The sequence below is a fragment of the Typopeltis vanoorti genome, chromosome 1 (assembly GCF_054136105.1).
Source record: "Typopeltis vanoorti isolate ZY-2024b chromosome 1, IOZ_Tvanoo_1.0, whole genome shotgun sequence".
Classification (NCBI taxonomy): Eukaryota; Metazoa; Arthropoda; class Arachnida; order Uropygi; family Thelyphonidae; genus Typopeltis; species Typopeltis vanoorti.
In genome coordinates this window covers 87,223,285-87,240,000 of record NC_143549.1, presented here as the reverse complement: position 1 = coordinate 87,240,000, position 16,716 = coordinate 87,223,285, and the positions used below count along the sequence as shown (strand labels likewise).

General features: G+C 37.9%; 1 protein-coding gene across 1 annotated transcript in view; it reads left to right on the top strand.

Annotated features, from left to right (window-relative positions):
* Window positions 1-8,007, top strand: part of LOC150110179 (uncharacterized) — a 70,986-nt gene extending 62,979 nt beyond the window's left edge. The window contains exons 4-5 of the mRNA XM_090391915.1: window positions 2,361-2,767; window positions 6,245-8,007. Coding sequence (XP_090248041.1) covers window positions 2,361-2,767; window positions 6,245-7,077 — 1,240 coding nt within the window. The 3' untranslated portion in view covers window positions 7,078-8,007. The remainder of the gene's footprint in view (window positions 1-2,360; window positions 2,768-6,244) is intronic.
* The last annotated feature ends 8,709 nt before the right edge of the window (window positions 8,008-16,716 follow it).

The window sequence follows — 16,716 nt, the reverse complement described above, 5'->3', positions numbered from 1 at the left end:
AATGGATTTGTTTTATAATCTTCCGGTTTCTTTGGTCGAGTGGATAGTAGCATCGTTTTTCGACCAACATGATGGAGGTTCTAGTCTCATCGTTGGCATGAAAAGTTGTTTTGTATTAGACCCTTACTATTGAGATGGCATTCAAAACTTCAATGCTTGGTTACTAGACCAGGATTTCCGATTTATCTATCCTTAGTCCACACACACGCATGGTAAAGGTGTGAGAGGTTCCTATCCTTTTGGAGGATCGATTTCACACACAAAAAAAAACAACAACAAAATTTGACGGAATGTAAGATTTAGAATTTGGAAGTTTTATACCAGGTAGTATACTCTGCCTCCAACAAATTCGTTGAGTTAAACTTTGTATCTTCCATATTGCAAAAAAGTAGAAGGCTCATATTTTGGTTCGAATTCTTTCTAGTTTGCAACGACTCTTAATAAGGAATTTCGAATTGAAAATGAATCAGCCAGGCTCATATAACATGGGAGAGTTTTATTTCAGGATATTGGGGTTTCATCCTGAAAACAAACCAACCACAGTACATACGCGTTTACTAGACATACAAGAATCAAAATACCTTTAGTTGCTTAGGCAGTCATTTCAAAAAATCTTTCAGCTCATATTTAAGGAGAACCAAAGTTTCCATGCGTTATCTAAAAACTATGAGGGCTCCTTCGTAGGCGAAAAGTAGGTCCGTTAATGATGAGGATTTTTTTTGTCTTTCTTTATCGGAATCTGAATTAGTTGTTAGGTCTAAAGGAACTTAAAAGTTTTCTCTCTAAAAGATTTTTTTATTGCTAGAGAAACTAGCCATTGAACAGACGTAATTAACAGCTGTAATGCATACCTTTATACCTTAGCAGCAACGACATAATTACAAGCATCCCGTTTGATTTGGAAGATTAACTTCGTCATCGATCACCTATATTCAACACTCAAAATCTCTCCTTTAGTAGCGACACACACAAGAGGACTTGAGCTCCGAATTCAATCTCGTCATTTGATTTTGAGAATTATACCGCAGGTTCAGCGGACAGATTCCCACCAAAATTGTTTTCAACTTTGTTAACGTACTGCGAAGAACAAACTTGCACCACCTTGTAAACATGTGCTACCGTACATCTCTGCCCAATACCCCCCCCCCCCTTGTATAGCTAGCTGCAAACAATATGCCACAGTTTGGCTTCGGATCACTGAAGGAACATTGAAACTAGGTGTATAATCAGCAGGCCGTTGATTGAATCCGGAGAGAGTAAATTCAATAGAACAAAGGAGGGAGGAGGAATACTACGTTGCGCGAGTCTGTATTGGGTAAACGGAACAACATGCAAAGCTAACATTAAATTTTGACCTAATGGTGTTCATTATAGCGAAGTTAGCGGTACCGTTGCGTGAGCACGGCACGTGGTTTTATCTCTCTCTCTCTCTCTACCTTTAGCCTTTAAGATACGCTATGTAAGACTACATTATGAAAACTATTTTTTTTTTTTTTTTTTGCTTGTTTGTCTTCTCGACGTGCGCGCGCGCGTTTCGTCGTAAGTGAACCGCCATCTCTCATCAACCCATCAAATATAGATGTGTAAAAACAATCCATGTTTGACCATTACAAGAAACGGTTGGCCTATCAAACAATGATTTAAGAGCATTCATTCTACCTACCAAACTGCTATAAATAATGCGATTAGTAGTCGGTTGCCCAGCAACGAAAACAGTGGCTTTGTCAACTGAGCACTCGTATGACAAGAGAAAGCTTTTGGAGTTCCAGGCGGAAACTTATTTATAGGATTTAGATTTTTCCACAGCGCGTTAAGCGATGAAAACCATTTATTTTTATAAAGAATGAATAACCATTTAGAGATAAGCGTTTCTTCTTACCCTACTCCCCCCTTTCCATCTTTATCTTTCCCTCCCCCCATTTTTTTTCTCTCTCTCTCTCTTTTCTCGTAGTTTGTATGTGAAACTTCATCGCAGGCTACTAATGTGCTACAGAGAAGCTATCAAGAACCATTACAGTTACTATCTCCTTTCATTTAGACGAATCTGCAATTGTTGAAAATGTAGATTTCGTTCTTCCAGTGAAAAATCTCACTTGCACGCGCTCTCTTGATTGTTGTAGCAATTTCTATCGTTTGGTTATTTTTTTATGGACTTTGATAGCAGACGAGATTTTATGAAAATAATAAAGATTATAAGCCCGCATTGCTGTAGGTGTGAGTATCGGAAAACGAAAGAAAAAAAAAAAAACCATATTATTTGCTGGTATCTATAAATAGGAAATCCTAAATGAATGTCTGATATTACGATTGATTTTAATCATAGTCTTAACTTTTTTTTTCTTTTGTTTTTTTCTTAATAGGTACGGTGTAGATCTCAACGGTGCAAGACGAAAGAATGCCACCCGCGAAACGACGAGCACATTGAAGGCGTGGTTGAACGAACACCGCAAAAATCCCTACCCGACCAAGGGAGAGAAGATCATGTTGGCCATCATTACTAAGATGACCCTAACCCAGGTTTCTACGTGGTTCGCCAACGCCCGGAGACGGCTAAAGAAAGAGAACAAGATGACCTGGTCACCTCGCAACCGTTGTGAAGACGACGATGCAGACGCTGACGGCGAGGATGGCGGTAGGACGAAAGACGATGTCGACAACAAAGGGAGTGACAGCGACGCCAAAGATGGCGGAGACAATGATACCGAGAGGCGAGATCACCATCGTGAGGTGGAGGAGAAAGCAACAGAACGCGACACCAGGCAAGAAGGTAAGAAATACTTTGGTCACGTGATACGGGTGGGATAAGAAATAGGACTTTGCTTTGGTATTTTGAGATTTTTAATTTTCTTTCTTTTCTTCACTCCCCCCCCTTTTTTTTTAATGCGCGGATTTGTGTGATAGTTAGGCACAAAGAGAACCGAAGGCGGGAAAAACAGTAACTTTCTCCCAACAAGCTATTGATCGACCTTAAGCTATCCGCATATGGCTATAGATTCCTCCAAATCGATAGGTTGATGTACTTTTTCATTGGCTTTCTTTTCTCACTGTTTTGCTTTGACTTCACCTTAAGCGGAAGTCGCCAGTCTCCCGTCTTTGAAGAGTGACATGGTAATTGGAGCGACTCCATATTTATAGAGTAGAACAGGACTGTTTACGGCACAGCATTAAGAATATATTCGGAAAAGATGGGTGGAAGGAGGGAGATTCATCTTTGACGACTAGCTATCTGGGATGGATTTTTCATCCCCAATCCGGTTCCATGCATCGATTGTAGCGAAAAGAATTTATTGAAAAAACCACCTAGTGATCTATTGTTATAGAAAAGTAACCGAAATCACCAGGCAATATTGACATCGTACGTGAAGAAATTATGTTGAATATAGCTTGGACATATCAATGACTTCACACATTAAGCAACAGGTGATAAACAGTTAGCGCAATTCACTTTGCCAAAATTCTTTCATTTATGACATTAAGTTTGGATAATTATCACAGATTCGAAATCCCATCATTTGGTTCTGAGTATTAAAATTATTTTATTTACTAAGCAACCAGTATCATAATTTCCAAAACATAAAATTGCAGTAAAATTTTAATGCATTATAAACTGTTTCTCCAATGAATTTTGGATGACGTCACAATGAACAGAAACGTCAATAATTAGCAACTTCAAGTTATACTCATTGTTGCTGATTCACTGCCACGATTTTAACTGAACTTAAAAGTTGCGTCAGTTGTTGAAATTAATCTAACAAGGAAAAATAATAATAAAAGTTTTCGTGTTTATTCAGGCTTAGCTAATAGTTGTCAAGATGTGTTCGGCAGTGAAGTATCCTTCCTAGGAGACTCAGAAAAGTTTTCTAGTTGATATAATACGTAAAAGACGCAACAAAATATGCCCTTCTAGAGTCATTTTAAAGAACTTTGATAATTTAACCTCTTAATTGGTAAACAGACGTCGGTAAAGTCACTGAAGGATAATTTCCCGGATACTTTCCGATGCTCTTGGTGAAGAATTATGATTGTTTTTCTGCCTGCTTGATTTCGTTTGATACAATTTGCAAAGGCGGTCCTTACTTGGGGGGGGGGGGTCGAACAATACCAGGAGAAAACGTTTATACAGAAGAGAAAACACCATCTTCATACAAACACCCCGAGTTCATCCTAACCCCGAAACAGGAGGAATACCCACCCGTCATCGCAGTCGTCACGGAACTTTAGCACCATCTGCCCTGTTTCCTGTCGCAAGCTGGCCGAACCAGAGCCGCAGTGGTTCGAGTGTCTCCTTTTGCCTAGGCGGGGGTTAACAAGCTTACTGAAGCATGTAATAGTAATTTGCGGTTAAACAGCGCTAGGGGTAAGCGGATGTCTCAGCCGCTTGGTTTGCATGACTGTTTGTCGGGAAAGGTGAAAATGCTCTAGTCACTGTCAAAGATGGAAAGGAAGAAAGGAGGGGAAAGTACCAGAGGGGGGGAGGGGTGTTGGGGAGGTAGATTGCTCGTCGTTTGCTTTGGCCGCGTGTGTTACTTAAGTTGGGCGATAGGAAGTCTTAATTGGCATTATTTTATAAGAGTAGAAAGAGGTAGTTGTGGAAGGGCAGGTTGAGGTGGGTGTGGGATAGAGACGGGGGGGGGGAGAGGATATCAAATAGCAGTATCAAAATCATGCGTCCGTGAAGCTCCTTGTTTGGTGAGCGTGTGTGAGAGAGAGCCATAATAAAACTTGGCGCTTCACATATTTCAGCCCTATGACGTAGACGGCCACACAATAAAGATTAAAATTGACACTACATCTGTTTTAAAGCGTTTTGAAAAGAAGACGGTTGTGAATTAAAGAGAGAGAGAGATGGAAGTACAATGGCAAGTAAGAAAATAAGAAAACATTTTTATAACGAGTGTTAAGAAAGATATTTTAATTGCATCTTTTACTGGACAAAACTCTTAAAGATGATTTCTATCTGTTTTTCCATTCGAGTCTCTCTCTCTCTCTCTGTCTATTGTGATCCACTCACAAAATGACCCGCTTGAGTTCTTTGCTGATAATTTTTGAATGGCTTTCAATTGTAACTGCAAAAATAAATACGTTGGCAGTTCTTTGGTTACGAGAACTTCAATACAAAAGGGCATTTATTGACGAAGGAAAGTTTTACGAGGTAAAAGGTGAGTAAAAATCACCAAGTTATGTAAAAGTGAAACATTTCTGGGAAGTTTAGTGGAAAAGTCATCGCCATAACTTTGACAAAACTAGAAAAAAAAAAAAAAAACTTATATATTCGGGTATGTGTCCGAGCTGCGTAACATACTTAGATGGCTCATAAACTTTTACTTGGTGCAAGTTTGGGTATACACCAGTAGCTTTCGACGATTCACTTTCGTTGGAAAGACCTGGGTTCGAGTCCCGTCTACGACGCGATTTTATCAGAGCATTTTTTCATGTAAACTTGAGTTAGCACCGATCTCATATGGAGACAACAGGGTTTTTGTTTCTGATTGGGGTTTCATCCCACAAACATGTAAGGTGGTCAGAAGACCACACGCAGTATACAGATATAGGAGATTACGGGAAAAAGGATTAACAGTCCTGTTCTGTCGAATGTAGTTTCGAAATCTAATTTAGTACAGTGTGAGTCTACACGCAAGCGTAAAATAAGATGGAAAGAATACTATACTACTTAAAATAAAAAAACAAATCCACCCTTTTTTTTTTCTTGGCATCCCTTACATTGAGCTGAATATCTTTACTCTGTTTTCTTACATATTTCTTAAAGTCTTTAAAATAAAAATCGGGATATTGTAATGATGCATTTAATTCGGACTTACAATATTCCTTCATTCTCTCTCAGAAGTTTTTTTTTTTTTTTCTCCTATTACTTTTCATGAGAGATTTAGCTAGTCTGTCGTGGGGGGAGGGATGTTAGATAAACCTAATATATGGAAGTCCACAAGATCTTAGTTGCTGCTACTAATTCAAATAATAGCTCAGCGTATTTGTGCTTTACCAACCTTATTTAGGCGTGGACTTTTTTGTTATATCTCTTGTGTAATATTTAGCGACTATTGTAGCTTCAAACAATGAATCTTTTTACCTCATGTGTCACATTTTTAAATCTAATATCAGGTATTTTAATAACATAACGAGTAGTAATATTTATGATTTATGAGAAATATATTGAAAAAAAATCATGTTACGATCAAAAGTGACGTTTAGTTTTTTTTTTTTTTTTTCTCTTTTTCATCCTGTTTAGGTCACGAAAACGGTCGAGGCGATTTTGTTGATGTGGATGATGACTGCAAATCTTGTGCATCCGCGAGCAATGAAGCTCACCTCCTTAGTAGTTCCGACAAAGAAAACTGTGTGCTGGACAAACCGCGGACTGCTAGTCCAGTGTCAGATGCCTCCCTAGCCTCTGACTCCGAGTCTTCCCAGGCTTCAGTGCTGCTCTCTAGCGGAGTGGTACATCACAGTGCACCCACAGAACTCCAAACGACCCCCAAGCCTCGGATATGGTCCATAGTGGACACGGCCACCTCCAATAACTCCAGTTCCACCGCAAGCACCTCCGCCTTGCCGTCGGTATCGTCACCAGGGGCTTCCAGACTTAGTCCTCTTCAGCGGGCGACCCGTCTAGACTACCTGTCTCCGTATCCCAAGCCATCTTCTTGGTACGCCGGAACTTTGGGCAGCATCAGTGTAGCAACCAGCGGTTCTTTCCCGCTGTCGGCGGTGTACACATGCCCTCCAATTGTGCCACCAGCTTCGGCTCTCTCTTCGATGGCCCACCCTGTTGTGTCCTCTGGAAACTCCCCCGCCACCCTCACGGATTCCTCCGCCGTGTCGTCGTTGAACAGGTTACGGACAGCAGCCGCTGCTTTTCCCTCTAGTGACTTATCCCTGCACAAAGCGGCGGCAGCGGTTGCCGTGAACTCACCGTCGGTGTTCAATCTGAGTAGTCGTCTAGGTGCCACCGCTACCGCCGTCCAACCTACCGGGTCGGCGGCAGCCATAGCTGCAGTAGTCGGTACTCCCTCCGCCGGTTCTACATGTATCCCAGTCAGCCAGGGCCGAGTCCTATCGTGAAGACTTAAAATATAACAAACTGAAAAAAAAAGAAAGAAAGAAAGAATAATAATAAAGAAATAACTCAAAAAATATTAAATAAACTCCGAAAACTTGAATGTTACGGATCGAACATTTGTATGTAGTGATTTTTTTTTTTTTTTTTTTTTCCCGCGTGCGTGTTTTAAACCTGCCGCGTTTCCTTCGACACTAACTCTTTTGGTGTTCTGTCGAAGTCCGCCGATATCCATGGCGATATCGTCTTCGAAGAAAAAAAAAAAGGAAATGAATAAAATAAACTTGAAGTGGAATGATGGTGGTGGTCTCCACCACTAGAGGGAACTCCACTATCACTCTAAATAATAAAAAAAAAAAATCCTGTATCCTCGCCGCCAAAGAAAGGGTTCCTCATTAGGCACAGCTTTAGCCTACGAATTCGTCTAGTTTCTTGTGTGACATTCTACTGTTCTTCCTGTGAGTGTATAGTATTGTAATAATAATAATACCCAACTAGGGAATGGTGTCCTACTCGAGGGGCTGTACAACAGACTATTATATGTCTGCTTATTCCTATAACGTGCAGACACTGCACTCCTCCCTCCTACCTTCCTTTCCCTTATTTCCCCCAATCATTCCTCCTCCCCCCCCTCCACACACTTACCAAACGGTGTTATTTAGTTTCCCCCTTAGCTTACATTACGTAAATCTCCACACTTTTCATTCAAGGATAACTGAATGAATGTGTGCGTGTGCGCGTGTGCATGCGTGTATGTGTGTGTTCATTAGGGAGAGGGCATTTCATCACCCCAGTAAAGTATTATAGACTTTATTTTTTTGTAAGTTACCGGCACTGCTTTCTTTACCCTCTTGTGTTTAAAGTCATTAGTTGTACTTCTTCCTTCACCCCCCCCCCACCGCCAGATTAGCCATTACATTAACAGTGACAAGCAATCTTCCTAATGTAAGTGTAAACAAGATTTTTTTTTTTTTTAATCCTACGTTCTAAAACTAAGCTATGTATACAAAATCCTCGCTAATTATCCAGCAATCATCTCTTTCTCTACTGAATTACTTAACTTAATTTTCTATCACAAACTTTTATAAAATGCATGAAAAATAGTTAAGCCTAATTTCCTATCTTGAACGTATGAGCCAAAAAAAAAAAAAAAAAGTTATCTTAGGACTAAATTATTATATTAGCAACATCACCTTCTTCCTAGTTAAGAGCACTGATTCAGTCTATTGTAGATCCCTTTTTACCTCATATCACCCCCCCCTTTGGTCCTTATCCCTAAAACTGTTTTTTCTTGTGTCTACGCCCAGCCCTGGAAATGTCAATAAGAATTCACTTTAGATGTCAATAAAAAAAAGCAATACATTTGGAAATATTAGTTTGTGTTTCTAAAATCTTACAAACAGTACAATTCAAATCTAAGCATGAATATCATTACAGCTGGTAGAAAACAGATTCATAATTACTTTTACACATTACGATAAAAAAAAAAAGCACTACTGGAGTCTCTAATAGGTAAGTATAAGGGTAATTACAAACTCATGATATTATTTTAAGCATACTTTGGAGTAAGGAGTAAATTTTAAATTATCTATCCAAAGATGTTATAGATCTGAATGCATTATTTCAAAAAGTACTCAACGATCCTACAAAATTGAACAGCAAGCCTTTTTAGTGTTTTTTTTTTTATTCCTTTTCAGGACAAATTTGAAAAGCCACTAGTTATCTTTATATAAAATTTAAAGATCATCCAAATACGGAAGTAGATTTCACAACAGCATAGGATAATAATCAAGCTCTTTATCGAAGGTGATAACATTACAAGATTCATAGACATACTTAAAATTTAAATGCAGTTTATGCTGGATTTAATAGCATAACTTCACCCTCCGCGAATGCTTGGAATATTCTTTAAAGACTGGATTGATAACATATTATTTTTACTGCTCAGTGAAGAAAACAATACACCAGCAATTGCCAATTTCAAAAGCATTGTTAATCTAGTCAACAATTAAACAGATATAAAAATATATTCTATTATTAGGTTAGGTCGACGAAAGACTAGTTCGAGAACTGTTCCATTGTTGACAGTTTTCCAGAAGAATGCAATTGTTGACAATTGTCAATTTCCCATTATTAATTTATTCAATAGCTGGGCAATTAAAACTGAACTAGTAAGCATAGAACTGCAACAATGACGAACATCTTTACGTCGTTAATAGTTTTCAAAGTAGTACTGAACGAGAAGTGTCTATTATTCATTTTTTTTAATATTATAAGAAAACGTTTATTTTTAGGAGGAAGGAAAAATGTCCACATATTGTGTTATCAGCATAATACCTCACTGACGAAGTGCATTTTTAAGACGTTTTCTATAGAAATTTTACAAGGGAAGAGTGTCTGAATATTACATAAGTAACTAAAAGAAACAGTCTACCGAATCATCTATTTTTTTTCCTTTTCCAAGCAAACAAGTGGTTCCCGTAATAACATATACGTAATGGAAGCGTAGGACATTTTCTCAGTAATACAACACACATTAAAAGGCATGTATAATCGTTGATACTCGAGTTAATTATTAGCACTTGATGATAATGGTGTTATGATTATAATATGGCTCTCTGACGTAATTTGGAATTAGCTTAACGTTTCCTGTTTTCTTCATGGATGAAAGAAAGAAAAAAAAAAAAAGAAAGATAATAATAATGAGAGTTCTACAGTTACCAACAGCATACATAAACCAAAGTATTGTTGAGAAAACCTTCGGTATCATGTAATGAATACGTGAAATGAGGTAGAAAAACCCCAGTAAAGTGAGCCTTAGCTCATTACCTATGTAATATATCACATATACACCGTTATGCATGTAAAAAATACGAAAAAAAAAAAAGAAAAAGTGCTTCTAACGTCTCTTCTTACACCCCCCCCCGTCACATTTTCCTTCAAACACCCTCTCACAAACATCATCATCACTGACGCTCTGTTTAAAGAACACTGTTAATGAACGCCAGAAGTCGTTCTAGTGTCGCTGTTGACGTGTGGAGCGTTTCGCTGCTCTTATTACTGAATTTTCGGCCTCCTCTATTACTTCGTACAAGCTTTCCGCAAGGGACATTATTTCTGCCACCCAGGCTTCCACAATCTGTCGACATTAGATAGGCCTTCTCACTTTCTATCCTCATTGCATATGGATGGAGGCAGTGTGTGCGCGCGCTGCGTTCCTCCAACCCCGAAGTGCCGTCCCAAGCTCCTGCGTAACGACGCTGAAAAAGCCCCGTATGGCCTTTTAATGTTTCCGGAACTCTTCGTTGGCACTTTGAATCTGATGCGGCTGCAATTTCACTTAACTGCGTTCCAGACGAAACCGGCATTCACGACACTTACATGCCGTATGGGTCATACGTGCGACCAGCAGCCTAATACATCACTGCATTTTTTTGGGTACATTATGTCACCAGGAACTCCATTCCCATCTTACACTAGATAAGGGGGTGGGGGGGGGAGGGGAGTTGCCAAGTGAAACTAAATAATGCTGATACGTTCGTGGATAGTGTCACACAACACAATTACGTCCCTCCCCCTCAAAACTCTCCACTACAAAACCCAACGACTCGAGTCGATATTCGAATGAAGTACAAAATTCTTATAAAATCGAAAACTGTTACTTTTTTTTTTTCTGATTTAATGACAAAAAGAAAGTTAAAAAAAAAAATGAAAGAAAAGATGGCTGAGTAAAGCTGTCATAGAAACTGTGACGTAATAAATAAATGAACATGTTTAATAACTAGAGAAAAAAAAATGGACAAAGCAAAGGCTTTTAAAATAGTGACGTCATAATGATTACCTGAATAATGAAATGAACAAGTTCGATGAAGTAAAAGGCCAACAGATGAAGTTACCATAACAATGAAACTCCATGACAACTAAACATAAAATCCGACTGAGTTGAAGAAATTATGACGTAACAGTGAAATAAAGGTAGTACCTACAAACAATAATACGTAAGCGAATATGAATTGCTATGGTTACGCTGATGCCACAGTACAATCCGACAATGAGGTCTTCACTTAACATTTCCATGAAATAGTAATGACTGATGTATTCCAACAAAGAAGCACGAAAACGACTCAGTAAAACTCATTTAAGCATGAGAGCCGTTATGATATGTGTATAAAATGTGACGAACACTTTTTCGCACGTGCTTGGGGGTAGCGGGATTTTACACGTGACGATATGTTAATGTGCGTATAGTTATAAAAGATTTATTTTTAAATTTTTCTTTTCTTTTTTTTTTCTTATTTATTACGATCAGGGTCGGATGTTTTACAAATCACCGTAAACACTCCTAGTGTTCTACTTTTATACATGTGGTAGTCATGGAAACGCGCATTGTCTATGCGGTATTTAACGGCGATATTAGGTCACAGGTCAAGAGCATACTTTTCATAGAAGAACGCGGATAATTGTGGACCAAGCTTAAACTGCAATAAGATTCTTGAACTTTAGATCTAATATTTGAAGATGGTGTTAGATTTCTTGAAAAACATCTGCTTGAAAATATTTCTTGGAAACCGAAGACGGCACTTGTGGAAGCTCTCAGACAGAGACTTTTCTTACCTGCTCTAAGAGATGATAATGAACATGAAATATATGTTTTTATAAGAAAACACTTTCTTAGACAATGACAAATAGCTACCATCTTGGTGAATGCTGACGTGATCAGTCTGAGTAAAAACTATACGGAACAAAGTTACTATGGAAACAGGATGTAACAACGAAATGAACACTTCAGTATTTCGATGACAAGAAAAAATTAAACGCGTCAAGGTCGCTATGGAAACCACTACGTGACAAATGAAATAAACAAGTCCGATGACAGGATTAATATTACGTTATTACTGGTTATTGCTTTCGAAATGTATTTAAATCGTTTTTGCTGGCAAGGATAGCGACCAAGTGCGTATTTTCATGAAAACATTGGACAATAAGTGGATGTGGCATGGGATGTGAAATAATAATAGAATACTATGAGGATTACAGAAAGAAATGAGGAAAGAAAGGGAAACCAAATTTATTAGTACTATTAAGAGTTAAATATTTAGCTGATATTTTTAAGATAGCGTGATTGAAAAATAAGGATTCTTGGTAAAAAGTTTCACAGTTAAGATCTTGGATTTCTGGAATATCAGGGGAAAAAAAAAATTCTCACGGTTGATGGAGAAGACTGGATTCGAACCATTCCATCTCCTAACCTTTAGCAAGAAATCGAATACAAGCGCCAAGCTACCCTTATTTATTAAGTTATAAAAAGATTACTGATTTTAAATATATTGATGATGTATGATAGTCAATAGACGGAAGATTCAAATACTATCCAGAAAACTGGACTGAGCTGAGTAAACATTAAAGAAACGTCTGCTCAATAAGAAATATTTTATTTACATCCTCACCCAGGCTTCATTTATCGATGGATAATATCTTTAAGAGTAACAGCAAATTATAAACTAAACCAAATGAATATAAATTTATTATTTCAGCTTAGAAGTGGTGCTTAAAGTTCTGTTATTCTTATCCACGTTTCTATATAATAATTTAGAATAATTATTTATTCTTCAGAAGATTAGCTAATACGTATTGCAGTTTGTCAAATGCCTGTGATGTATTCTACGTGTGGTTTGCCTAAATAAGCAACATTAAAGGGATTATGCGGTTAATACTTTAGAAATTAGGCTTAGCTAACCCTAAATTACAACGGACCTTATCCTAAGATAATTTTCATTCGGATTACATTATTAAGCTACCAGTATACAGAAATAGCTAAAGCGTTCTCTAATCAAAGGAACTCTGATGAAGATTGCAGGAACTCCGAAACAGGTGCTCCTACCAACTACGACTGCTCGAATTACTCTGAGCACCTGATCTAAGTTACTCTTCTGTATATTCAGGCGCTCACAATGCCCAAAGATTTAAAGGAAAGTAGCACCAACCACGCGTTTTGGCTAGTTCCTTCCCCCACTCCCCCTCCCCCCTCACTACCTATTTCTAATGAGAACCACAAAGGGACAAGGAACGATAGAGCGTCCCCACTTTGTCTTCGCTGTCATCGCTAATGGCAGACTTCTGTTAGGCGGCGCTGTAGCCGTGTGCACGCGACTAGGGGGGAGAAAACGTGCAAATGCCTTCAGTTTTCATTTAGTTTAACTTGACACAAGCCACACAGCTCTCTGTTCCGGTTCACGGCTAGAAGTCTGAAGAGACCAACTGGTGAAATGATAATTAGCTGTGTTGATATGCTCCGAGGTGGCATAGCAAAAGACGTCCGCAGAGACCGACCGCACTCTTGCTGACTTGGCGTTCAATATTTGAACATTTCAACAGCAGAACGATTCCGAATTGTTATTTCCCTCGGCTAACGATGAGACGAATGCTTTTAACCTGCGCACGACCGACCTTGACTTCAGCATTCGTTTTGAATCGGGCGTACCGCAGGCACGGGAAGGAAATTCTTCGTCAATCTACTGACAAAGCCCATAAGAGTGGGAATAACGTAAATAGCCTACGGCAGCGAACACTTCCTAATTATTTACGTATCATAAGTCTTGATTTATTCTCTCTCTCTTTCTCTCCTTCTAGTTATCGCTGATCTGTTTTTTTTTTTTTTTTTTTTTGTTTGTTTTGTGTATTTTTTTCTCCTTATCCAAATGAATAATTGTGATTCGGCTACAAAAGGCTTGCCTATTTCATTCTTGACGACGTCAATAGACGTTGTCAAGGAAACCTTGCAAACAAACGAATATGAATTAAGAAATAATTTATATTCTATTTCTGTGTTCCCTCTTCTTTATCATTTTTAAAGTAAAAAAAAAAATCCGTTATGTTACTTTATACATTTTTTTTTTTTTTTTTTCAAGTTATAAATTTGAGGAAGGCCATTTGGTATTGCTAAAAGATTACACTATCAATACCAGTGTAGATTCGTATAAAAATCTACGCTTTGGTTTCATTCGGATGAGTGGAAAAGCCAGCAAAAAAAAAAAGGAGGAAATGCACAAACAGACACAATACATGGATATTACATGACTTCCTCATTCATTTTTTACACAATCAGCCGACCAGCTGTGGATATGAAATACTGCTGTAGTAATGTCCATGAAAGTGGTTTATTAGTTTAATGGCCAACAATGCAATTCACTGCAGTAACGTTACTGATCAGAAATCACAGAAATCATATATGAATATATAATTGCCATCGTTTTGCACACATTTGTTATCAAAATTGATATGATTTGGACTAAAATTAAAATAGTTCCACGAATTTAAGAATGCCCAAATGTCAAATTTCATCAAAATCTCTCTCTCTCTCTCTCTCTGGACTGTTTAATATATCTCACTAGACAGACAGACAGGCATGATGATCCTGTAGATTTCATAGACCATGAAAAACATGTAATAAGTGCTGTTGTACACACACACACACACACACACACACACACACACAAAATCCTTTAAACATTTTTTTCTAGTTGTAAATTTGAGGGAAGCTATTTCCAATGTGTACTGCGTGTGTATCTATCTTCGTATACACACACACACACACACACACACATTAATTTGTCTCTTATATGCGTAAGTTCTTCAGCAGATTTCCTTCTTTGCTAAATGAGGAAAAAGTTTCAGGGAAATAAAATCTCTGACACTTCCGAATGAGACTGACTAACTCACCTTCAGCTTAAAAGCCCTTATTTAGGTTCCTATTCTATTGCTATGAGAATATAAACCGCAGTCTTTCCAACCAAAGGCAAGTACCTCCGTACATCTGTATGGACGTCAGAATATTTGTCCTTCAGTTGAAAACACTTGCATTGGATTCGAATCCTATGAAGGAACCTTTCATTTTTTTTTTTTTAAGCTGAGATTAACAAGTTTTTCCCTTCTACAAAAGCAGGTAGTTCGGTTAAGGAACACATGCAATTAATAGACAAAAATATTATGTTGGTGTAGATGGGGGAAAGGGGGCGTATAATATTGTGTATTGTAGAGTGGTCTATAGCTGAACCTTCGGACTCTATAGATGTGTCACGCAATAATGATAATGGTAATAATTCCGAACTGGCAGATAGAATTAAATTTGTTATTCAGGTTTTAATAGCGAAATTATTCTGACCAAAATCGTCCACAAAGTCAAAGATGATTGAATGGTTCTGGATTCAGTTGTTGGGGGGGGGGAGGATACTGTTTACGTTTATTGAAGTTTATCCTGCTTCCCCTAATATATTTCGTATTTTGCAATTCCATGCATGTCGTCTAATATTTCTCTGTCATCAATTTTAGCTATTAAACTGTCACTCCTATGTGTATTTAAGCAAAATACTATATACTATGCTTTCTCTTATTTTTTGTATTGTTTCCTTAAATTTTCTTTTCTCTTATTTTTATTAGTGTTTACCAATACATAGACTAGCTGAAGAAAACAGATGTTTTCCTTACTTCGATTTCCTATTTTCTTTATTATTTTTCTACCTCTTCGTTTCCTTTTAATAGTGCGATAGCAGATTATCCAGTGTTCTGCTTAATGCATCTAAGTGTTTGCTTTTGAAAAAGAATTAAAAAATGTATTCGCACAACAGCCGGTTTTTTACGAAGAATAATTTCCTTGCCATACTGAAAATTAAGTTGATTTTCTTAGGCTAGATTGAAAAAAAGTAAAATACAATCTCCGCTCGGATCGTACCTTAACAGTACTGCAATACCAAACAACTCCTAAAATATTGAGGCACAGGAGAGATTGAAGTTCCTATCTTTTCCATCTTAGATGGTCTGAAGCCTTTTAGTGGAAGCCGATAATAATGATAAGTACAATATGCCCTACTGTGGTTGTACGACCAAAGTCCACTATCTTAGGTTTCTTAGAGAAATCGCAAACTAATTGAGTCTGTAGCACTCAATTCTATAGTTGAGTTGAAGATTGGTAAGAAAAATAATAATAATATGATAATTATTTGGATAATTGATGTATATTTCATTTTTGGGAAACATATGATTTTGTCTCATTGTTTATTTACGTCACAATAAACTGAGAATGTGGACTGAGTGTATTATGTTACATTTATTTTAATCCTTTATCCTTTATTTATAAGTGTAAGCAAACAAAGTTTTTTGCACCTGAAGTATCTTCACAACTGAGGCAACTCGTGATAAAGGTGGACCAAGCTCTCATCACTCCTTATGTTAGTATCTCCCATAATGTAAAGCACATCTCCTTGCGGACATGTAAAATGCTATGCATTAAGGGAAGGCCACTACCCAGACCGGTTTTGAACTTTATTGAGGTCTCGTCAGTGGGAGCCAGACCCAGAGGTGGTGATACTAGGCAGAAGCAATGGAGAATTCGTATTTACCTTATTAAATAATAATAAGGTGAGACTCCTTTTGGCAACTCGTATAGGTAAATATGACTTCTCCATTGCTTCTGCTTTAGTATCACCACCTCTGGGTCTGGCTCCCACTGACGAGACCTCAATAAAGGTCGAAACCGGTCTGGGTAGCGGCCTTCCCTTAATGCATAGCATTTTACATGTCCGCAAGGAGATGTGCTTTACATTATGGGAGATACTGAGACAGGAAGTGATGAGAGCTTGGTCCACCTT